Raw genomic sequence first — 24,459 nt, forward strand, 5'->3', positions numbered from 1 at the left:
ATCGTCAGCAGATATTGGAGATGTCACCTTTATTCTACGGCAGACAAATGGTGCATGTCATGCCATGGTCGCCAAATAAGGATTACCACAGCCTCATTCGACATCACTGCCCCGTATGGGTTGAGGTAGTGGATTTTCCGGACTATATGAGGGCTGAGTTACCAAGTTTGGCAGCCACCTTGGGGCAAGTTGTATGCCCTCCCCGTCCTTCGGGTAATCGCAATCGCTTTTGTATTCTTTGGGACACAGATCACCCAACCCCCCCTTCCATTGCGGTAGAAGTGGAGGATGTTCCCCTTGGTGAAAAATATTTTGATCTGAAATGGGGAGTTTTTGCAGGTGCTTGCTTCACATGCCATAAGTTTGGCCACTTAGCCTCACAGTGTCCTGCAGTACTGCATCAGCTCCCTCCCACAGCTATTGCCCCAGAAAATACTCCCCCCCCAACTTATGCCCCGGGGTCCAAGGTAATGCCTTCCAAACTGGGTGATGTGGCTCCCAAATCTGTCCCTTCCAAAGAAAATATGGTTCAGGTTCTAGCTAAGCAGAAGGATAAGGGGAAGGGCAAAATTTCAGAATCTCATGCCTCTCCCCAGGCTGTCTGGCAGCAACCCAAAAAGGTATTTTCTCTTAAACCACGTCCATTACAGTCTCGCCATTGGGATGCTTCAACTTCTACCCCTGGTCAGACCTCTACCCCCGCTGACAGCCTTGCTTCTCAACTGTGGGTTGATGTGTTAAAAAGAGGCATTCCTGTATGTGACAATGATGAGGATCATAGAGCTAATGATCCAGGAGCACAGGTGGATGTTGATGTCATGGCTGAGGCCTGACAGCTTATACTTTACTCTGCCTTTTGGTTTGACTGTACATATCTTCTATGTCTACTTCAATTACTTGCATCACATACAATGTTCAGGGTCTTTGCAATGTCAATAAGTGGAGACTGTTTTGGCATTATGTACATAGAATGCATCCCGATGTGATCTCTTTACAGGAACACAACCAACACTTCTTGGCTGGCCAGCAAGGCCACTATGCTGGTTATGATATTTTTTATGCTGGTACAATGCACTTTTCGGGTGTTTGCATGCTGGTAAAACATGATTTACAGCCCATGGTTGCTTACAATGACCCTCAGGGTCGCTGGATGGTGATCAGGTGCACCTGGCAGGCTAATCTCTATGAAATTGCATCTGTTTATGCCTCACAAACTTCTGCGACTAGAGCTCAAATGTGGGCCTCTCTCCAACAATATCCATGGCTGTCCAATGCTTTCTTGTGTGGAGACTTTAACAACTCGCCTGCCACTCAAGACAATACTACTCATCGCTCTCACATGATCTCCACTGAGCTTCGACATTGGGAAGATATGCTCTCATCTTTGCATGCAGAAGATCTATGGCTCTCAACAAGAGACACAAATATGGGTTATACATATCATCACAATGCCTTTACTCATTACTGGGCTCGACTTGACAGATGGTACTTGCTCCATGCTCAGCAGTATGCTGATTTTACATGTACATTACGGGTTGATCACTCACTCTTGCTATCTGATCACTTTCCAGTATGCTTGACACTATCAATAGCACGTCTGACAGATGATATGCCTTTTTTTGGTCGTCGCCTGCTCCATGTTAATAGTGCCTATTTGCTTCATCAACAATTTCAGAACATGGTGAGAGTGGCTGTCCGTCCCCTCCTCTTGCATGCTCAGGAAGATATGGATTTAGCATGGATCAGTTTTGCTCTCCGCTTACAGACTATTATTCAAGACTATGGACAGAGTTACATGGGAAACCTCAGGCTTAAGTTGAAATGGGCTCAATCTCACAAGCAGCAAATGGATGCAATCAGTTCTCATAGGCAGCTTACCCCTTCTGAACAGGATTCTTGCGCCTATGCGGTTCATATCATCCACCAAAATGATCTTCGCAAATTAAAGAAGTGGCAAATCCGAGCTCGCATGAAACCCCTTTTAGATAAGGGCTGCTCCTCCAAAGCTTTTTTCAAAAGTCTCCATGCTGATAGGAGAAAGGAGGATATTTGCAGGATCAAGAAAGATGATGGTACCTGGACCACTTCCAAATCAGAATTGGAATTGCAATGCTCTAGTCATTTTCAGCATCTCCTCTCTCTTCAGCCTGATCATTTGATGCAAGTGAATGCAGCTAGATCTCAATTTCTCATGCATGTCCAGCCCATATTGTCTCGGGAACAGGCCTATGCATTGGAGCAGCCTTTTATGCTTAGTGAACTGGATGATGCCTTGAGTCATCTACGCAAAAACAGCTCTCCTGGTTGGGATGGATTGACTGTTGAATTTTTCCGTGCATTTTGGGGTGATCTCAAGAACACTCTTCTTCTCATGATCAATCATGCTTGGGTAGAACAATCTCTTCCTCCATCCTGGAAACATGGCCTAGTAAAATTGATTCCCAAAAAAAGGTTATGTGAAACGATGGCTGATTGGCGGCCTATATCTCTCATGCCTGTCATTTACAAACTCATTGCTAAAATGATTGTCCTCAGGGTTCGCTTCTTTTTGCAAGCAGGACTTCATCCTAGGCAGTATGGGTTTGTCCCTAGGAGGCAAATCACAGACAATATCTCCAATGCCCTACTTGCGATTGAGTATGCCAAATACTCCAAACAAGATGTTCTCATTCTGCAAGTAGACATTGCGAAAGCATTTGATACAGTCCATTGGGATTTTATCTCTCAGACTATGCATAAATTGGGATTTGGCCCTCGGCTTGTCCACATCATCTACTGGCTCTATTCTCAGGCCACGGCGCAATGCTTGCTTGGTGGTGGGTTGTCAAGAACCTGGACTATGACCCGCTCAGTGAGACAGGGTTGCCCTCTCAGTTCCTTACTGTATGCCATTTCTACCCATCCGTTACTGTTGCATATGGACTATCTTGCAGACACAGGACAGCTTCATGGCTTGCAAATCCCAGGGGCACAGTCATTTCTTGCACAGGCATATGCTGATGATTCATACTTTATGCCCAGGAATTCTCAAAGTGACCTCTCTCTTTTAATGCACACGCTGAACGACTTTGGCATAGCTGCTGGACTGCACATCAATTTCCATAAATCAAAACTTCTAGCTTTGAAAGAAGCTGATTGGCATTCACTTCTCTGGCCAGGCCACATTATCTCTTCCCATACTATTGTCAGGCATCTAGGTTACCCCATTGGCTGGAATATTACCCCGCATCAACAGCTCAAATGGGTGCTTCAAAAGATTAACAAGAAGCTGGATTATTGGCATTTGTCCACCTGGCCTCTACATGTTCGACTTCGGATAGTACAGTCCATCATTATGGCATATGTGCAATTTTATTTGCCCCTTCTTCCCTGGTCTTTCAAGCATTTGGCTTCCTATATGTCCCAGGCTATGGAGATATTTTGGAAAAGCAAATCTCATAAAAAGGCCTTGCGACTACTACCTATGCAGTCCATTTGTTCACCTAAGACTCATGGGGGGCTGAATATTCTCAATCTCCAGGTTCATATGTTGGCACGAAAGAGCACTATGATTGCTGATTTTCTTCAGCAAAAACAGCCATGGGCTATTATGTTAGCAGCTATGTGTGGAAACATGGCGACTCATGCATATGGGCATTGGATTACAGATCACTGGGAAGCAGTCATGTCCACATTTCAAGGGAAAATTCCTGGTTGCCCTGTTTCTTCTGCTTTTATTCATGATTGGAAGAGAATTCTCTCATATGCAAAATGGACAGGTGCTTCTTCTCATCATGGTAATTCTTTTCGATTGGAAAGCATCCATTGGAGTAAGGTGTTTGAATTGCCTCTCGCTCTACAGGCACCTATTAAAGCATACAATCTCATGAAATTGGGCGTCAGATTTGTTGGTGATGTTGTGGATCAACAAGGTTGTATGCTTTCATTTCCACAAGCTTGCAGGACATTCTCCTTGGGCCTGCATCATAGGTCCATTTGGAGAACACTTTCAGCTATGTTGCAGCCTTTTGTTCCAGTTCCTCCACTGTTTGCACAAGACAGATTAATGGACTGGAATTTGACTTCTTTATCCCCTTCTACCCATACGCTCTCAATGCACAATCTGACTTCTTCGAAGGTCTACAAATTTCTTCTTCCACCGCCATGGATTGACAAGCATGCCAACACTCTTTGGAATTTGGATAGGCCTTTATCTTGGTGGCAATCACGACTCATGAAAATCTGGAAAGCCAAATTGCCATTGAAACAGAGGCTTTTCTTTTGGAGATGTATTGTGGGAGCCTTTTCCATTGGGGTTAAATTGGCAGCACGCCGCATTGCTTCCCCTTCCTGTCCCCGTTGCTCTCAACAGTACGAGACAGTTCCTCACCTACTATGGTCTTGCCCACAATCCCGCATACTGATCACTCATGTTTCTCATTTGCTGCAGCTTCGGTTTCCCTCTATCAGCTTTGGGAAACTCTTCTGGATGTTTGGATGCCTCTCATCTCAGATGTCTCCATTCCTCCTCTTCTTTCACTGGACTCGCTTTTGGGTACTATGGACCATTTGGACGCAGAGACTGCATTCTAGGATGGGTCAACAGTTTCCTCAGGCATATATTTTCTTCAGAATGTCCCTCAAGCAATCCTTATATGACAGTTTTGCTGCAAGGGACTTGGATGCCACTAGCCTTGAAGTGTTCTCTACCTGTTTTTGAGTTTCTCCATTGGGCTCTTTTTTTTGAGTCTCATGTCAGTGAGTGCGAGACTTTCTATCTTGTAAATTTATGATAATATAAATACTGGATTTTACCCAAAAAAAAAAAAAAAAAAAAGTGTGTATCTCTCTCTCTCTCTCTCTCTCTTCATCTCCAGACGATCCAGGATGATGGCAGCATTTCGGAGGAGACTTACTCATGGAGATCTCGCCCCACCAGCCGCTCACCTCACCTTTGCCCAGATTTGTACTCTCATAGCAGGAGGCAGAGTCGATGGACAGGATTTCCAGTATTATTTTGGTTCTCAGACTCATTGACACCTGGACTTGTATCTTTGCATTGGCATATTGTGCTCATCCCCCCCATTTTGCATCCGGGGGCGGTTTCCGTGCATCTAGTTTACTCTGTATTTAGGCTCAGATTTGACATTATGTACTTTCACTAGCATTATATTGCGTAGCACTTAGATGATATTCGACGATGCCTCTTCTTTGGGGCACGTTGATTTTGTGCTATCTTGTATGCAGAGTTCTTGATGTCCCATGGGCCCATTTTGGCCTCTAGTGGACAATAATACACTTTCTTTCTTTCTTTCTTTCTCTCTCTCTCTCTCACACACACACACACACACTCTCTCTCTCTCTCTCTCTCTTCCCCTCAGGGACCTTTGCAATCTCTGTATGTGTCTACAAATTGACACCCATGGCCAATCCTCCTATATGGGCATGTATAGCCTTTGGACTCTACATGGAGGCAAGAAGAACATGGAGGAGAGTATTTTGAAGAATTGGGTTTTGTTCACTTGAATTGTTTTATTTGCCTCTCGAAGGAGGCACATTCACACTGCACTTGTTCCATTCACCCCATCTCTCGCAAAATTTTGGTTGGGATGGAGATGGGATGTGGCACTAGATGTATTGCCACATCTACAAGGATATCACGAGATGGGATGGTGTGGAGACTATATGTAGTGGAACTACATTCCCACACCTACAAGGATACCAGTGTACATGACAAAAGGGACTATTCTGAATTAAGTGCCCTATGGGGATAGGGTACGCCATAGTTGGAGATGAGAGAGTGGGATCCCCATGGTGGATGTGTTAAGAAGACATTGCCACATGGAAGGTGCTGCCATAGGACTTAGTACAACCATTGTCTCCATTATGTAGCATTACAAAGGAGTCATGGAGATAATGGACAACTGAAAGAGGAATAAGCGTGGGATTTTTGGCCTACCCTCTGGGTAGCCTTAGCAACAGTTCGAGTTTTACAAAGCTAAAAATCCTCATTATTTCTATTTGTTGGGGTGAGAATTTCCTATTGGTTGCTAGCAACTTTGGTAGGCTGATATTTATGACTTTGGTACAAAGGTGATTGGTTTAAGTATGCTCCTTGTAAGATGCTTTAATGCATGCATTTAGTGACTTCGTCCTCTCTCTCTCTCTCTCTCTCTCTCTCTCTCTCTCTCTCTCTTCCCACAGATTAGACGTTGAGGCCGGCAGGATGCGTCGTACAGCTACCGGACATAGACCCAGGCGAGAGACTAGGATATGCCCTTGTTGCACTATGGGGGAGGTGGAGACTGAGGAGCACTTTGTTTGCAGATGCCCTTTATATTACGAGATCCGTGGCAGATTTCACTGTTTATTTGGGCACGGATTTGGACCTCTCTCTCGGATTATGGAGTATGAGGATCAGTATTGCTTAGCGTTGTTCATCAGGGAGATCACCAGATACAGAGAGAGATTCCTCAGAGAGCACCGTCGCATCCCTGCCAAAGACCTAGTTATTCATGAGGAGCAGGACGAGGCGCAGGACCATGAGCACAAAGATAGCCCATCTTGCCAGAGAGCACCGATGGTTCCACCCCGAGGATGTACATATGACATGATCCGGCAGCACCGCAGGATGATCTTACACAGAGGCCGTACCCGTCGCTTTATTTCTAGACGACGGAGGATGATGGCAGATTTTCGGAGGAGATTGCTCCATGGAGACTTGGCACCGCCAGCAGCCCATTTGACACTTGCCCAGATCTTCACACTCATGGCAGGAGGCATGGTCGATGGCCATGACTTCCATCATTTATTTGGATCACAGGCCCCTTAGGGAAGACGATGTTCCTCATATTTCATATTTTACATTTTGTATCTAGGCATTTTTGGTACTCTATTTCATTTCATTTTGTATCTAGGATTTTTGTAGCCATTTTTGGCATCTTAGCGGTATTACGATGAGGCCACCTAGTTGGCGCATCGTTGATGATGTATTTTCCTTTCGGATGATTTTGTGTCCCATAGGCCATGTATGGCCTTCCGTGGACCTTTAATAAAATTTCTTTCTTTCTTTCTTTCTTTCTCTCTCTCTCTTCTTCTCTCTCCCCTCTCTCTCTCTCTCTCTCTCTCTCTCTCTCTCAAATTCATCTTGTTGACTATTGGACCATTTGTATTTACTACTCTTTGTACACTCTTTTCTTTTCATGCCTTCAATTTTATGCTCTCTCTTAAGCATTTCACTCACCCACAAGTAGGCCTAATGAATGATACATATATATTATTCACCTTGTTTAGGGAATTCATGATTGAAGACTTGGGAAGATCTCACACAAAGATCAAGGAGGCCAAAACGGAGATCGAGGGAGAGATGAAACTTTGGGATTGACGCAAGTTGTTCATAGAAATCGAGACTGGAAATCCATTAGCTACACTCAACTTGAGGTCAAAGAAGCGGAGATACGAGTGTCTTGTACCAAGTCAGTGACTTGGTTGTAGTATGCTTACCTTTGGTTGCGAAAACTTTTCAACTCTTACACTAGTGTTGTAACCATACCTTGCCACCATGGCTGAGAGTTGCTCAAACGCATTCACGGGCAACTACAAGAGTAAGCGATTAAGCCAATCAGCCCCTGCTTCCAAGGGAACTAGCATAGTAGACAAATGGATGACTCTGCTCTAAAACTGAATCAGAGAGCTCATAAGTACTCTTTGAGCCTGCTCTGCAGACTAAAGGCCAAAAGAAAGTACCCTTTGCCAAGCAATCAAAAAACTGTAACTGAGACACCCAATGAGGCCATGCTAGTGTACACCCAATCACGTAACTGTTGGCCTGTACCGGGGAGAAAGCCAATGATGTGCGTCAAACGAAAACCCTCCTCTGCTACCTCAATCATCTGCAAAAGAAATTGTGACTTCGATCTCCTCAGGTTCGGCGACGGGAGTGGCATTAGTGTCCTCCATTGTCTCAACTTGCGCTGTCCTGAGGGGAGGAGCTATCTCTGCTGAAAATACCTACCAAGAACTCGCAACCAACCACTAGAATCCCCAAAAAAACCCCTGGTTAAAGAATGCCCCCAACTTCCGCCTGCGTGGAATGACAACAGACCGCTCAATGCAGAAGCAGAAAGCTCCGCCAATGCCTGGAAGCAGCCCAGGAACACAGCTCCCCGGAACACAGGCAGAACAGTCCCGGAAGAGGGCCCTGAAGCCCAGGTAGACGGCAGCTACTGGCGGCCTGAAGGGCAGCCTAGATGGCATCCTGAAGGGGCAAAGAGAGCTCGACCAGCAGGGCGCGACCTGCACAACCAGTCGGGCTGAAGGGGGGGGGGCAACGCGAACAGGCTAAGGGGGGGGGTCGACCACCAGGGCGTACCTGCAGCAACCAAACGGGCTGAGAGGAGGCGCAACGCGAGCGGGCAAGGGGGGCGACCTGAGCAGGGGGCGCTGCCAAGGGAAGCCTGCGCAGCCTAGGCAGCAGGGCGCTGCCAAGGGAGCAGGTCGCGGCCAAGGGGCACGGCGTTGCCACGGGTGGCTGACAGCGACGGACAATGGCGGGGGCAGCAGCAGACGGAGCTTCTCCAAGATCTCTTCTCAAGCAGACCAACTCAAACTATGCAACCTCATTTATTCTTTCTGTAACCCTGAAAGGGCCATAGTATCTGGGAAATAACTTTGCATACACTTTCTGTTTGCCTTTAAACTTGCGGAGCCTAGCTTTTTCAAACTTCAAAAGTACCCAATCCCCTTCCTTGAGATCTAACTGTCTCCTATGCTTATCTGCAGCTCTTTTATGTCTCTCTTGAGACCTTTCGCTTGCTGTCCGGACTTGGCTGTAAGCTGTCTGGAGGTCTCTCACAATCTGATCAGCTGCAAATATTTCATCCTTGGTCCTCAAGATAGGTGGCAAAATCACCTTCCCATAAATGACCTCAAAGGGGGCTTTCCCTATAGAGCTATGTACTGTATTATTGTAAGCAAACTCTACCAATGGTAGGTACTTTTCCCAATCTGAACCTTGGTCACCCACGTAGCATTTCAGCATATCCAATGCTGTAGAATTTGCTACTTCACTTTGACCATCTGTCTGGGGATGGAAAGAAGAAGAAAAATTCAGATTCGTCCCCATGTTATCAAATAAAGCTCTCCAGAATAGACTGGTCATTATGGGATCTCGATCACTGACAATGGACTTAGGCATACCATGGTGCTTAAAGATCTGTGCCATGAACAGCTTAGCCATATGATATGCCTTTATGGTTTTGCGAACCGGAATGAAATGAGCTTGCTTGCTGAATCTATCAATGATAGTCCAAATCCCATCATTCCTTGACTTTGATCTTGGCAAATAAAAAATGAAGTCCATTGTAATACTTTCCCATGGTGCCTGAGGCACGGGAAGAGGCATAAGTAGGCCAAGTGCCTTCCGTCTATCATACTTCACTTTCTGACACGTAAGGTATTCAGTAACAAGCTGATGTATATCTTTCCGCATCCCTGGCCAAAAGAAATACCTCTCTAGTGCTAGAGTTGTTGCTGTAATTCCTCTATGTCCAGCATAGGGAGGTGCATGGCATTCCTCCAAAATCTTTTTCCTCATCTCCTAGGTGATGCATAGGCAATCATCTTTCAGGGAATAGTGACTAGTGGACTGCCCCTCTTGCATTTCCTGTAAAATCTCACCAAAATCTGCATCATTAGCATATTTTTCTCTCATGCCTTCCAGGTCCTGATGATAGGCAATAGTCACATTATTGACCTGGGGTCTTCGGGACAAGGCATCTGCCACTCTGTTCCAAATTCTTGGGGTATGGACAATCTGAAAATGATACATTGACAGCATGTTTGCCCATTTCATATGCTTCTCGGAAAGCTTGGTCTAAGTCAAAAAGTATCTCAGACTTTGGTGATCTCTTTTAACAGTAAAATCTGCACCCAAAAGATAGTGCTTCCATGTATGGATGGAATGAATTACAGCCAATAACTCTTTCTCATAGATTCTCAGATATCTCTCTGCATGCCGGAGTCTCCTGCTCTCATAAGCCACTACATGACCATTCTGATGCAGTGCAGCCCCAACACATTCCCCACAAGCATCACAATCCACATCAAATGGTTGATACAAATCTGGAACGATTAAGATTGGCTCTGTAGTCAGCCTCTCCTTGAGTGTGGTGAAAGCTGTCTTTTGAGGAATTCCCCACCTGAAAGCTGCATTTTTCTTAGTAAGATCATGGAGTGGAGCGGCTATATCCGCAAAATGCCTGATAAACCTTCTGTTGTAAGAACACAAGCCCAGGAAACTTCAAACTTCATGCACAGTTTTCAGCTCTGGCCATTCCTGAATGGCATGGATCTTTGTTGGATCCATCTGTATCCCATTCTTGGATATTATATGCCCCAGATAATGGATTTCTTCCAAGAAGAATTCACTTTTCTTGCTATTTGCATAGAGCTGATGATTTCTCAACTCTTGAAACACTATAGCAAGATGTTCCTTGTGCTCTTCTTCGGACTTAGAAAAGACAATTATGTCATCGAAGAAGGTACCACTGAACTGTCTGTAGGGCCAAAAGATACGATCCATCATCCTATTGAAGGTAGCTGGGGCATTGGTCAATCCAAAAGGCATCACGAGATATTCATACAACCCAAAAGTAGTGCGGAACGCTGTCTTGTGCACATCCTGAGGCTATATCCTCACTTGGTGATAGCCACTCTTAAAGTCTATCTTGCTGAAAACTGAAGCTCCATTTAACTGATCCAGCACATCATCAATGCGCGGAATAGGGAATCTATTCTTGATGGTCATTTTGTTCAGTGCGTGGTAATCGACGCACATACGGAATGAGCCATCTTTCTTCTGTACTAGCAGTACATGGGAACAAAAAGGAGAAGAAATGGGCTGAATCAACCCCTTGGACAACAAGTCCTGCACCTGAGTCATAATCTCTTCTCGCTGAGTTGCACTAACTCTGTATGGGGGCCTATTGGGTGGCTCGCTTCCAGGAATGAATTCTATGCCATGATCCTTAGGTCTCTCAGGGGGTAGCTCCCCTGGCAAAGCGTCAGAAAAACAATCTTTAAAATTTTCAATAAACTCAAATTTATTCTGATCTGCCTCTCTTGTTTCAGCATACATTTCCACATCTCTCTCTTTTACAAAAATCATGTAAGCTGAAACTGCAGACTTTATTTCTTTTCCAACAGAACTATTTGATACAATGGGACTAGTTTCCCCTCTATTCCTAGCAACCACACGATATTCTTTGCCCCTATGTACAAACTCCAGCACTCTTTCAGGAAGAGTCAACTTCACTGCCTTGCGATGAAACCAAGGCATACCCAAGACTACATCATGATGTTTCAGTGGAGAAATGAAGAAGTATTCCTGATCCACATAACTCTGTATATGAAGACGGAGCTTCCCTATCAAGGGAGTGACTGGCACAGGGTTTCCATAGAACATCTGATCGGCATCCAAAGCCCTGCCCAACTCCTCCGTCTTTATTCCCAGCCTCAGGGCTAGGTCCTCTGATATGAAATTATCAGTAGCCCCTGGATCAAATAAAATTAGCGCTTGCTGGTCTTTGACTTTTCCCCGTGATAGCAGCAATTCTCGTTCTTCTGGGTTTGAAACATGACCCAGTATGTCAGGAATTCCTCCTGCCATTGGCTTTTGCGGTCCCCGTGGCTTCTCTGCCTCTTTTCCCTTCGAAGTTAAAGGCTTTTCTGGGCACTAGGCAGCCACATGCCCCTCTTTCCCACACTTAAAGCATTTCCCATCTCTGCGAAACTCAGCTATCTGTTCAGGAGTGAATGGGGATTTGCCTTTATAAGTCTTTGAAAACTGAGTACCCCTCGGCTTTTGAGGCTGAAACCCTTTCTTTTCAACCTTGGGGTACTCTTTCTTTTCTGATTTTGAAAAATCAGTTTTCTTTCTTTCAGCACGTCCTGCATGCAAGGATAGTACTGTAGATGGATCTTGTAACGGCACAAGACTAGCTACTGAAGCTGAATGCATAAGGTCTTGAATGTTCTTTGCCCCCAAAGCATTCACTACTGCCTGGATTCTTGGACTAAGACCTGCTCTGTTCTTTCTCATTTGGGTTCCTTTGGAGATCTTTTTGAAAGGTGCAACCAGCAAATAAGCATCCAAAAACTTTTGGTTGTACACATCCACTGTATCTCCTGCATCCATATGCAAAATGTCCCAATCTTGAAGAACATGATCTCTAAACTATTTAGGCATAAACTGCTCGTAGAAGGCTTTCTTGAAGTCCTTCCACTTCTTTGGGGCTGACCCATCTGTGGTCTGTGCACTCCATGCACTAGCTGTCGCTGTCAAGTGCAAACTAAACATTCTTAACTTGGAGGAATCTGAAAACTTTTCTGTACCGAATGCAGCATCAAACTGCCTGATGAACTGCAATGCTTTGTCTGTATGACCATATTGTCCATTGTAGGTCATAAACTTGACAGATTTACCTCCCTCTTTGAATTCCTTGGTCTCTCTGGAAGACTTACTCTTCCTAGACTCCTTGTGTTTCCTTCTTTTCCTGGATGGTTTATCTGATAAAGAAGAAGATACAGAAGTCGAGCTCGAGGTAGACCGTGAAGGACTGGGAGATCGGTGATGATGCCTCGATCTCTTCCTGCTATGAGACCGTCCCCTATGAGATCTCTCTTTCTCTGGCTGTACATGAGAGTGTGTCTCTGGCATTCGCACATCATATGCTGCATTAGGCATAGCTTCTGCTTGAAACAAATGCTGAGCCCTTGGATCCTTTCTGAGATTTTCCATCTCTTGTATACGAGTGCGTACCATCTGCTCAAATTCTTGTTGAGTTTGCTGCACACTTCTTTGTCTTGGATGTACATCCCTATCTTGTGAATTCCACTGGATAGGTGATTGAGCCATTTTCTTACAACTCGTCTGAGATCTGCAAGTTTCTCACACACACTGTGTATGCAACTGATGCACGCTGTCTTTGCTTTTCAAAGGGAAAAATTACCTCAACAAGAGGTGTCTTGCATTCACAATCTATGCCCGTACCGGGCTCTCACACACACTGTGTATGCAACTGATGCACATTGTCTTTGCTTTTCAAAGGGAAAAATTACCTCAACAAGAGGTGTCTTGCATTCACAATCTATGCCCGTACTGGGCTGTCAACTCAAGGCATATACCCACAAAGTTGCCAAGGCATCAATAACTATATTGCCCCTTTTTTGGCTGTTGCAAAAAAAACATTCAGAATGCATCTGACTCATCTTTTCCTGAGCACAAAGGCATGCATATTCTTTTTCTGCAAATCTCTGATTTTACTGTGTTTCTACTGCTTTTCTGACAGTAAATACTCTCTCAGATAGGTGAAAACTGCTGGCAGAAACAGTCTCTGTAACTGTCTTTTTTTTTTTTGGTGACAGTAACCAGATGGAGTAACTGGCTGGTTACTCTAACCAGATCAGTCCTGTTCTGGTCTGGTTACATTGACAGACTAGTTAGTCTGTAACTTGGCCACTAACTTAACCAAACTGGCTAACTGAACCAGTCTAGTCTAGTTAATTAGACAGTCTAGTTAGGCTATCCTCTGACCAAATCTCTAAACAGGGTCAGCTAACTGCAGTTATCTTGACCAAGGCTACACCAACCATAGGTCTGCCATATCAGCAAGCTCTAGCTATATGCCACGTGTCTTTTTGCCACATCAGCATATGACACGTCATTGCCATCACGGACCTGCTTCCACGCCTGACACCAATTTTGAAGAACAAACATGAGAAGGTTCAAGAGAATTGACTACGGTCAAAGACACTTGACTCTGGTCAAGTAAACCTGACTTCGGTCGGGGAGACTTGGTTTATTACCAAGAGGGTTAACTACAGTTAACCAGAGAACTACATAGCTGACTACGGTCAGAGAGTGTTGACTTCGGTCAACGAGACTTGGCATGTGCCAAGAGGGTTAACCACGGTTAACCAAGATGTGCCAACTTCAGTTGGAGAGTTGTGCCAACTTTGGTTGGAGAGACTTGACTATAATTAAGGCGCCTCGACCCTTAGTCAAAGCCTCTTAATTATAATCAAGAGTGTTGACTCCGGTCAACCAGAGAATAAATATATATTTTTATATTTGTTATGTGTGTACATGTATTCAGTGGGGACGCCCACCGTGACTAGAACTAGTCCACAATGTGTTGTTTGCATGCAAAGCACTAACAATTAATGGGCTCATGTAATGACTCATTCATTCACGTTTTGGATTTTCATGTATCAAGCAGCTCTACGTTGAACTCTTGTAACAGAGTCTCTCTTCAAGAAATAAAATACCTTCGGGGGGGTCCAGCCCGACATGTTGTCCTGGGCCCTAGCTGTGTGTAGAGAAAGAAAGAAAGAAAGAAAGTGTATTATTGTCCACTAAAGGCCAAAATGGGCACATGGGACATCAAGAACTCTGCATACAAGATAGCACAAAATCAACGTGCCACAAAGAGAGAGAGAGAGAGAGAGAGAGAGAGAGAGAGAGAGCGCTCTTATGAGTGTTTCTGCAGTAAATTATGAGCGTGAGGTTCCACGAGAGAGCTAGCGATTGCATAAAGAAATGAGAGTGTCTCTGCTGTATTTTACGACTGAGGTTGCATTGGTATCAGAGCCATGGATCATTGTTTTCCTTGACAGTGACGATCCAAGATGCTCAGGGCTGGTGACAGAGAGCATAGCTTGACAGGGTCGTGCATTAGACTTGGGGTTTCCAAGCAGCATGACTGCGAGCTAATGTCCTGAGCAACGATTGTTTGACGTTTCAGACGGAGATCAAACAAGATACTGTTTTTTTTTTTTTGGATTGCGTGGGTGGTCCCTTCATACATTTGTGCAATGACGAATAAGCGTCTGATGGAGAATTCACGCTGCTCTCGTGGTTTGCCAGCGTTGGGCTCACATTTTGCGCCAACGTTGTACTGAGTGTCCAGAAGCGTGGAGGTTTTGTGAAGGAAATTCTGCGCTGATGACCCCAAAGAGACATTCCCATGCGGGCACTGATGGTTGGCAAGTGCGGGGTGTCGGTTGGTGAACGGTGATGGAACGAGATTCTGTGACCATGAATGGTAAAACCTCTCCAGCAAATTGATAGAGTAACTTCCACGCAAATTCCTTGCCAGGTCTCGTGCACCCCCGCAACGCACTGTGTGCGCACTCTGTTTTGAGGAGTCTCCATGAAGGTCCGTTAGAGTATGAACAGTTGACGGAAGACAAGCGACTCCTTTCCGTGAAACGAATACCGTCACGAAGGCACTAGACGGGGAAGGCATGGCGCACACGAAAACCATGAAGTAACGTGGGAATTTTCGTGAAGGTTCAAGGGGAGGTGCCCCGCTCAGGTGACGTGGCACAACCAGCTCAGCAGATGACGTGGCAGTGCATGCTTGTGTACACGTAGCACACATGCAAGCAGGCATGATGACGTGGTGCTGACACGTGCGAGCTGATGTGGTAGTGTACAGTTCATGTGCTGACGTGGCAGTACACGTGGCATCTTTGACCATTAAAAGAACTCTTTGACCATAATTAACACATATAAAACTCTTTAATTATGATCAAATAAATGGTCAATTGTACTTTGACTTAGGATATTTACATTGTGGTGACAACCTTACCAAGAGATGGGGTATTCCACAACAAAAAGCATTCACCTCAAACAGAAGCTGACCACAGAGCCAATTTTGATAGTTCCTGATTTGTATCAGCCATTTGATGTGGATTTTGATGCCTGTGGGGAGTGTGTTGGGGCTGCATTGCATCAGAATGGTCATGTAGTGGCCTACGAGAGTAGGAGACTCCGGGATGCGGAAAGATATCTGGGAGTTGTTGTTTGTAATTCATGCCATCCATACATGGAAGCATTATCACCAAAGTCTGAAATATTTCTTGACTAAGACTAAGCTCTCCGAGACGCACATGAAATGGGCAAACATGCTGTCAATATATTATTTTCAGATTGTCCAAGAGCTCACAACAGAGTGGCAAATGCTTTGTCTCGAAGACCCCAGGTGAACAATGTAACTATTGCTTATCATTGTGATTTGGAAGACATGAGGGAGCAATATGCTAATGATGCAGATTTTGGTGACATTTTACAGCAAGTGCAAGAGGGGCAGTCGGTCAGTCCCTATTCCCTGAAAGATGGGCATCTAATGAAAGATGACTGCCTATGCATCACCTAAGAGTTGGGAAAAAAGATTTTGAAGGAATGCCATGCACCTCCCTATGCTCGAGATAGAGGAATTACAGCAACAACTCAAGCACTAGAGAAGTATTTCTTTCGGTGCGGAAAGATATACATCACTTTGTTACAGAATGCCTAACCTGTCAGAAGGTCAAATATGACAAACGGAAGACACCTGGCCTACTTATGCCTCTTCTCATGCCTCAAGCACCATGGAAAAGTATCGCAATAGACTTCATTTTTTATTTGCCAAGATCAAAGTCAGGGAATGATGGGATTTGGACTATCATTGATAGATTCAGCAAACAAGCTCATGTCATTCCGGTTCGCAAAAGTAAAAACCCCTGACTTGTGGATGGGTGAGATAGTATTAAATCTCCACCAAAAGTCCTTAGAGTTGTTAGTAAAAAAAAGTTCAGGAGCTCCTCCTCGTTCCGACGAACGAAGTCTAGTTTCTTGCTCGGAAGACTGTTTATGGTTTCAAATCTAAGCTAACGGTGTAAAGTCTTACACTCATCATTGTACCAGCTATTACAGGGTACAGTCCCAGGGGGTGGTGGGCGGGTGGAGCGAGTGGTGTGAGGGAAAGCGTGAAGGGCAGCCTCGTGTAGTGAGCAGGTGACCAGAGCAGCACGATCCTCTAATAGGGGTATGAAGTCAATATAGGCGAGAAGTATGTACACATGGTCAGAGTAAGTAGGTGAGTGATCGCGGTCAAAGCATATATCATCATAAGTGGAGTAGAAACTCAGTGGTGTGGAGGGTATTGTGCCACGAGGAGTGGAAATGCTAAAGAAAAGATAGGAATGATCGGCCCCTGGAGAAAGCGACAACGCTGGAGCCTCCCCCATGTGGAAAGCACGTGAAACCACATGAGGTGGACCATCTGTCAAGACCATTATTAACAATGAGATCATGCATCCTGCTGAGGTCTGATAGGGCCTGCCCATAAGATGTGATCGGACCTCGTCTGTCAACTGAACCCCGTACCATACCTGCATCCTCAAGGTCAATGTCTGGTAGTAGAGTGGAATCATCCCTGAAGTCAAAGAGTGGTACCTGACAGGCGCATGCATCCTCAAGGTCAATGTTTGGCAGTAGAGTGGAATCATCCCTGAAGTCGAGGAGTGGTACCTGACAGGCGCCTGTCCTCGCGTTGAAGTCCCCAGCTGGGAGGACTTCTCCACGGCTAGAAAAGTCAACAATGGACTGATAAAGAGCAGCAAATGGAGATGTCTCATCCTCACCTCGAGTATCTCTAACAAAGTGGGAGGTTTCAGGGGGAAAGTAGCAAACTGCAACAAACAGATCCCGACTGTCCAGGTGTCGACGGATCCGGATCCAAAGAAACCTGGAATGTGTATCTCTCAGCTCGACTGAAATGGTCCCCAAAAGTGTGGATCTGTAAAGGACATATCGTGACCAAGATGTTGAGAGCCTTGGTAGCTCTCTGCTACTGCTACTCCATGAGGTTAGCCAAAACGATTACCCTTGCGGGTTCCCGTTTGGCCACGTCAACCAATCTGGATGTCTCCTCAATAACAGATTGCATGCTCGCAATCTGTGACTCGACAATCGGGGTACTCCTTGGGACTGTGTGTATGGCTGTGACCTCTTGCCAAAGCTGCGAGATATCCTGTCTGAGTGCCTGAATGAGACCAACCTGCTCCTAAATAGCGCGAGCCTGTTCCTGTATGATGCAGCTCTGCTCCTGGTTGAAGCGGACCTGCTCCTGTGCGAAGCGTGTCAGCTCCATCTCACGCTCACGGATACTGTGTACCTCCATAAGCAAGGTCTCCCAGGCCTCCAGTGTGTTAGCCCACCCGTGTCGTAGCTGAAACTGGAATGGTTGTGACATGAAAGTATGGGGATGAGTCCGGAAGCTGGGCGGTGACTGGGTGAGCTGGGTGAGGTACGGAGATGACAGTGGAATGGATGAGGTAGTCCCAATGAAATGTGGGAGCCTGGGCTGACTGAGAGGGAGAGGGGAGAGAAAGGTCGAGGAATAATGCGGGGCAGTGTATGACATCTCTAAAGTAGGTGTCATAAGCGGTGAGAGAGTTGTAACAGGAGAGGAAGGGAAGGAAGCAACCAATGTCATGGACATGAGTATGTCACTGATAGTGGCTGTAGCTGTAGCCTGTAGCTAGGGATGTAGAGGTTGTAGCTGAAACTAGTGCTGAAGTGGAAGTTGAAGCCGAAAGTGAGGATGTAGAGGGAGTGAGATTGGAACTGAGACTAAAGTGGGGGCTGAGGTCAAAGTAGAGATAAAGGGAGCTGAGACTAAAGCGGGGGCTGAGGTCAAAGTAGAGATAGAGGCTGAAGCTGAGGATGAGGTGGGCCCCACCTTTGCTTTGCTGTCAACCCCGAGTCCACTTCGGTTGTAGCGCATGTTTACATCCTCAAGTTTCAGTTGTGTCGGTTGCTTTTTTTTGTTGTTGTCATCATCTTTCTTGGCTTTGTCCATCCCTTTTTCACCTTTTCCCATTTCTTTGGACTGATTTGTGTCCCCGTGGTGCAGGTCTTAGTGCACGATCGGCAGCGGGAGCACAGGCTCCCCCCCCATGGTGGGAGGCACACCCAGGGCGAGGAGGGGAGTCGGATGGGGGCGGAGCGAGCAAGTCAGGGTGGGGAACAGCGGAGGCGCTGCAGGAGGAGGTGTAGAGGTGTAGAGGAGGAGGTGTAGAGACTGACGGGCAGGAGGTACAGGAGCGGGGCTGCAGGGTGGGGAGCTGCAGGTCAAAGAGGTGGAGAGGGGAGTTGTAGGGGCATAGATGCAAGGCGGAGGGGCAGCTGAGGAGGAGTGGCAGTGGGAGGGGGGCCGCCGGTCGGGGAGTGGCAAGGCGAAAGTCGGGGAAGGGACGGGCGGGGAAAGGGGGGCACGGGGCTGCAGACGGAGCTGCGGGGCTGCAGGCGGAGGGGCAGCCGAAGGCGGAGCTGCAAGGCGGAGGGCAGAGCTACAGGGCAGCAGGAGAGAGCTGCGGGAGGAGCTGCGGGAGCAGCAGTGGAGCAGAGCGGGGCAGCGTAGGCAGGGCTGCAGGGCGGAGGGCAGAGCTGTAGGGCGGCGGGAGAGAGCGGTGGAGGGGGGAGAGAGAGAGAAGTAGAAGTAGAAGTTTATTATCGTCCTCGGGGGGCCAAAAATGACCCATGGGACCTAATCCTCAGTACAAAAATGTCCTCCGCTGTGAAGGAGTCAAGAATTTTCAAGTTCTTGACGGTACAAAAAAAGACGAGTGACAAAAGATCCCAACGCTGCCGGAGAGGTAGTGGAGAGAAGTGACGAGATCTGAGTGGTGTCTGCCAGTATCTATTGATAGTCGTCTCTGATGTGTGCATATCGGGGGTAGTGTAGGGCTATATGTGCCTTTGTCTCTACTGTCTGCGAATCACAGAATCTGCAAACTCTGACATGTAGCGGCAGATTTAGCCAAGCTCTTGTCTCTATTGCCAAGGTGACCGTGTGCGGAATCTGGTAATATTCCTGCGATAGAGAAGAGGTATGGGAGTACTGATGTATGGCTGAGCAGGGGCATCTGGTGTCATGAAAGATGACCAGCATAAAGGATTTATTTGATCTTGATAGTATTGTAGCTTGGTCCTCTTTTCAGTTGTCAACCATTGGGTTTGTAGAGTGCATAGTAGGGGCAACTGGAATTCTTGCATCTTGACCTTTCCAGGGCGCATAGTCAGGTATGATTCCACTTTCCATCTGCTGAACCATTTCCTTATATCTGTCCCCCATCCTATGCAAATGATCTTGCTTTTATGAGTCTTCTAAAGTTTCATACTAGCAGTCCATGCTCTATGTGGCAATCTTTCTTTTGGCATTTGTTGTACTTCCACTAGGTACTGCATCACTCTAATCAGTGCATGGAATTCAATTGGCCGCCTGCCCGTTTCCAATAAGAGGACTGGATAAGGGGTAGTTGCCTTGATCTTCTCAGCAAGAAGGCATAATCAACTGGCGCTAATTTAATCAAAGACTTCTGTGGAGAGACGGGCTGTCTTGAGTTTCAACTACCAGCAGGAAAAAGCAATTAGTTCTTTTAGATATCAGGTTGGCTCTAGGGAGACCGCAAGGAGTGTTTCTGCAAGGCTTGGTCTGCAGGTATCTTTTAAACGAGGTATTCACTGATGTATACACATCCACCCTGGTTGTTAACCCCTATTCCAGAGATTCCATAGGCATTAAGCTCGGTTCTCTGGAAACAAGCTGGTTTTCCCAACCCGGTTTTTTCTCCTTTTTCCCATATCAGAGACTTTCAGACTGCTGATTTGTAGAGTTGATTTCTCAAGCATTAATAGAAAGTTCTTTTCTCTGTTGGATTTTGATAGGCACGATAGAGACATTGTGCTTGTGCACAAGCTGTTAACAAGTTTCTGAACAAGCTCATGGGTAAGTAAAGTGATGAGATGGTGCCAAAATGGATCTATGAACAAGAAGACATAAGAGGGGCCGCAACTTTGGGAGGACGATTTGCACGATGGTCCATATCCCCAAAACTTCTGCCACATCCCGACGTAATGGATGACGATGACCAATGTCTAGCCTTGTTGCTACCGCATTGCCTTAAAATTGAAGTTGATGTCAAGAGGAAAATCCAACAGGTTATTAAAGAGGTTTAAGTTCCGCCATCAATTTTGTAACTATGGATGATGATGACCAATGTTTTGCCTTGTTGCCACCCCATAGGACTAAATTTGAACTTGATGTCAAGCAGAGATCCAAACGTTATTAAATATGTTTAAATTCTTCCATCAATTTTGTAACACCAAAATGTTTTCTTTTGATGCGAATCTACTTGAATTATATTTCTTTTATAAAAAGGAATCCATGTAACCTTTGTCCTCACATGTGGTATTCCTATTCATTAATGTACCCCCTCTTCCCCTCCTTGCCACCCCTCTCCATCTAAATATTTTAGCCCTCAACATCCCCTCCCCCGGGTATAATTGAGGCCCTCTCTCTTCCTTTCTAGCCCTCCCATTAACATGAACAGAAGTACAAACTATAAATTTAAAGTTCTTAAATGAGAATCATGCTCACCCTTAGATTGACACATACGTGTCTACTGAAATATATACACTATAGTTTGACTGTTCTACCTGACCTCCTTGCAGATAGCACAAAAACCGAGGCCTCCACATGTTTGTTCCATAACTTGCATACCAAATGTACATATTCTCTTTCTTGACGCCTCTGAGCTCAATAGTTGGATCCTCATCTGTTGAAATAGAATCTGGCCTTTCAAGGGTCTTTCCTGAAGTTTTCTGCCCATTATCAGAAACCTGATCATCCACGTATGCCAAGCTTTCATGGTCATCCTTCAAAATATCATTGGGGACTGCATCAATCGTGGATTCACCCTGTTTCTGTGTCCCAGTGTCAGATTCACTCTGCACGCTAGTTATCAGCTCACTCATTTGTAAAATCAAAGGTCCAAGTAGCTCATTCTCATCATGTTTTGAATGGCTGTCTCTATCACCCACAGTAATGCCTTCTGTAGGGATTTCTTGATACCTCTCTTCATTAAAAGCATTGTCCTCGTCCACAAATTCTTCAACTGAACCTCGTTCATCCATATTAATGAGAGAAAGTCTCTGCAGGATATCACACAACACACTTTATCCTACTTTCTTGTTTACAATCTACTGGAGAATCCCAGATGATCTATAGAAGGAGAGTACATCATCTTTAAGTACTTACCTCTTCAAGTGAGATGGGATTGGCCTCAAACATTTTGCTTTGGAAAGAATCCGGTAATTCAAGCAACGAAGGCCAAAATTTGTGGAGTGCTTCCTGAACCTTCAATTTGGAACAATAATAGGTCAGACACCTGTAGGTATTTGAAAAACTAATGAGCAACCTAGTAAATTTCATAGAGCTTATTTCAAATGACGTATGCATTGATGCTGTAAAAAGTCACGTTGCCCCTTATTCATGTCATGACTAGGTGATGCTAGTGTTAGTGAAGTGTTGGGGGGGAGGAGTGTGTGTGAGTGAGAGTGAGAGTGAGAGTGAGAGTGAGAGAGAGAGAGGTGTGTCAGTGTGTGTGTGTGTGTGTGTGTGACGACGGTGAGAGTTGGCTGCCGGTGTGTGACGGTGAGCGTCGATCGTGCTTGCTGATCAACGTCGTCCGTCGTTGTTTGGCGCCCGTCTTTTTGTCCGTACCATCGTACGGCCGTCGTACGGTTCCCGTACGGCTTTTGCGTCAGATTACCGTACCATCGCCGATCCATTCAACCCTGCACGTCAGTTCTTACCTGCAGTTTTCCTTCCTAAAGCCCTTACAGTCCGTCCGTACTTTTCCCGTTTAATCATTCCGTACAGTCGTTAACTCTTCCGTACAGACTGTCTGTTGTCCCGTACAGCCTGTCAGTGATCCCGTACAGCTTGTCGGTCCTTTCTTGCAATCTCTCAATCTGTCCGTACAGTTTCTGTCAGTTTCTTCGTTGTGTCCGTACAGTGCTTCATCCCAGCATCTGTACAGCCTGCCAGCCTTTCTTTGTGCCCTGTCCGATTCTCCCTGTTTGATATCTGTTCAATCCCTTAGCCTCCATGGCAGAAGCAAACAAGTACTATGTCAAGAGAGCCCTCTCTCCTGAACCCAAAAGACAATTAAGGGAAGCCTCTTCCCCCATAGCCCCTTCTTCTGAAGATGCTTCCTATGTGTTTGATATGCTAAATGATGATTTTCAACAAAGTAGAAGGGAATGGATTCAACCTGCTCCGGAACTCACTTACAAAATGAAGCTGCCATCTCTTGTGCAACCTTTGAAGAAGCTCTCTCAAACTGCAGTTATCATCTTTTTCCCAGGCAAAATTCCCTCTGCTAATGATGTGGGACAATGGGTGAATTCTCTCCTAGGTGGATGCTTTGTAGAAGGAGTCTATTTTGCCTCCCGAGGATTTTATGAAGTTCATCTTTTGGATGCTTTGACAAAACAAAAAATGCTGGAAATGTCCCCTTTATTTTTTGGTCGCCAGATGGTGCATATCATGCCCTGGTCCCCCAATAAGGACTATCAGAACCTCATCAAGCATCATTGCCCTGTATGGGTTGAAGTGGTTGATTTTCCAGATTATATGAGAACAGAGCTTCCAGGTTTAGCTATGACATTGGGACAAGTGATCTGTCCCCCTCGTCCAACAGGTAATAAAAATCGTTTTTGCATATTATGGGATACTGATAGACCGACCCCTTCTTCTATTGCAGTTGAGATTGAGGGTGTTAATTTGGGCAAGAAATATTTCACCTTAAAATGGGGCATTTTTGCTGGAGCTTGTTTTTCTTGTCACAAATTTGGGCATCTTGCTTGGGAGTGTCCTTCTATCCTTCATCCACCTCCTCCAGCTGCTATTCCTCTGCCATCTAATAAAGGAGGTCAGAAGACATATGTGGAAAAGATTGAAGCTAAAGGAGCAAAGCCTTCAGTTCATACAGGGAGCCAGGCCAATTCAGCTCAAAATAAGGATAAAGGCAAAAACAAGTTAGGAGAAAATATTTCATCTTCTCATGAGGGATGGCAGACTGCAAAGAAGACGGTCCCTCTCAAACAAAGACCTCTCCACTCTCGTAATTGGGATGCCTCTGCTCCTTCTCCAGGACAATCTTCTACCTCTTCAAGCAGCCCCATCTCAAAGGCTTGGGTCAATGCAGTCAAGAAGGGTCTTCCCCTTTGTGAAGAAGATGATATTATCAGGGAATTGGAAGCTGAGGGTCAGCAAGACCCTGTGGCAATGGCAGAGGCTTGAGGCCTCCCGCTCTTTTGGAGGACCGATCATTCTCTTGTATATATTTTCATGCGTGCTTCTCTTAAATGTTTTTCCTATAATATACAGGGCCTCTGCAACCAGAATAAATGGAGGCTTCTCTGGCATTAAAATACAACTCATCCGGATGTTGTATGTCTCCAAGAGCATAATCAGCATTTTTTTGCTGGACAGCATGGGTTTTTTTCAGGATATGATATATTCTATTCAGGATCGGAACAATTCTCTGGGCTGTGCATTTTAGCCAGACATGATCTGCAACACTTGATAGCATATAATGACCTAGGTGGACGATGGATGATTATCCAATGCATGATCAATGGAGAGATTTTTGAAATAGGATCTTTGTATGCCTCTCAAAATTCAGCTTCCAGAGCTCAAATGTGGAACTCCATAAAGCAATATCCTTGGTCCTCTAATGCTCTACTTTGTGGCGATTTCAACAATTCTCCTCACTGGAAGGACAATACCATGCATAAATCAC

General features: G+C 45.6%; 1 protein-coding gene across 3 annotated transcripts in view; it reads right to left on the minus strand.

The window, feature by feature from the left end:
* LOC147886958 (histone deacetylase 5-like) overlaps positions 1 to 24,459 on the minus strand; it is a 287,587-nt gene that overhangs the window by 113,634 nt on the left and 149,494 nt on the right. The window contains exons 8-9 of one of the 3 annotated variants that reach the window (XM_087394575.1): positions 21,909 to 22,001; positions 21,308 to 21,802 (exon numbers count right to left, since the gene is read on the minus strand). In XM_087394575.1, the coding sequence (XP_087250701.1) occupies positions 21,308 to 21,802; positions 21,909 to 22,001 (588 nt within the window). Of the gene's footprint in view, positions 1 to 21,307; positions 21,803 to 21,908; positions 22,008 to 24,459 lie in introns of all 3 variants that reach the window. The other 2 variants (XM_087394574.1, XM_087394576.1) reach the window with 2 other exon arrangements.

This window comes from Dipteris shenzhenensis, chromosome 23 (assembly GCF_047967505.1).
Source record: "Dipteris shenzhenensis isolate YYH24624 ecotype China chromosome 23, Dip_SZ_1.0, whole genome shotgun sequence".
NCBI classification, from domain to species: Eukaryota; Viridiplantae; Streptophyta; class Polypodiopsida; order Gleicheniales; family Dipteridaceae; genus Dipteris; species Dipteris shenzhenensis.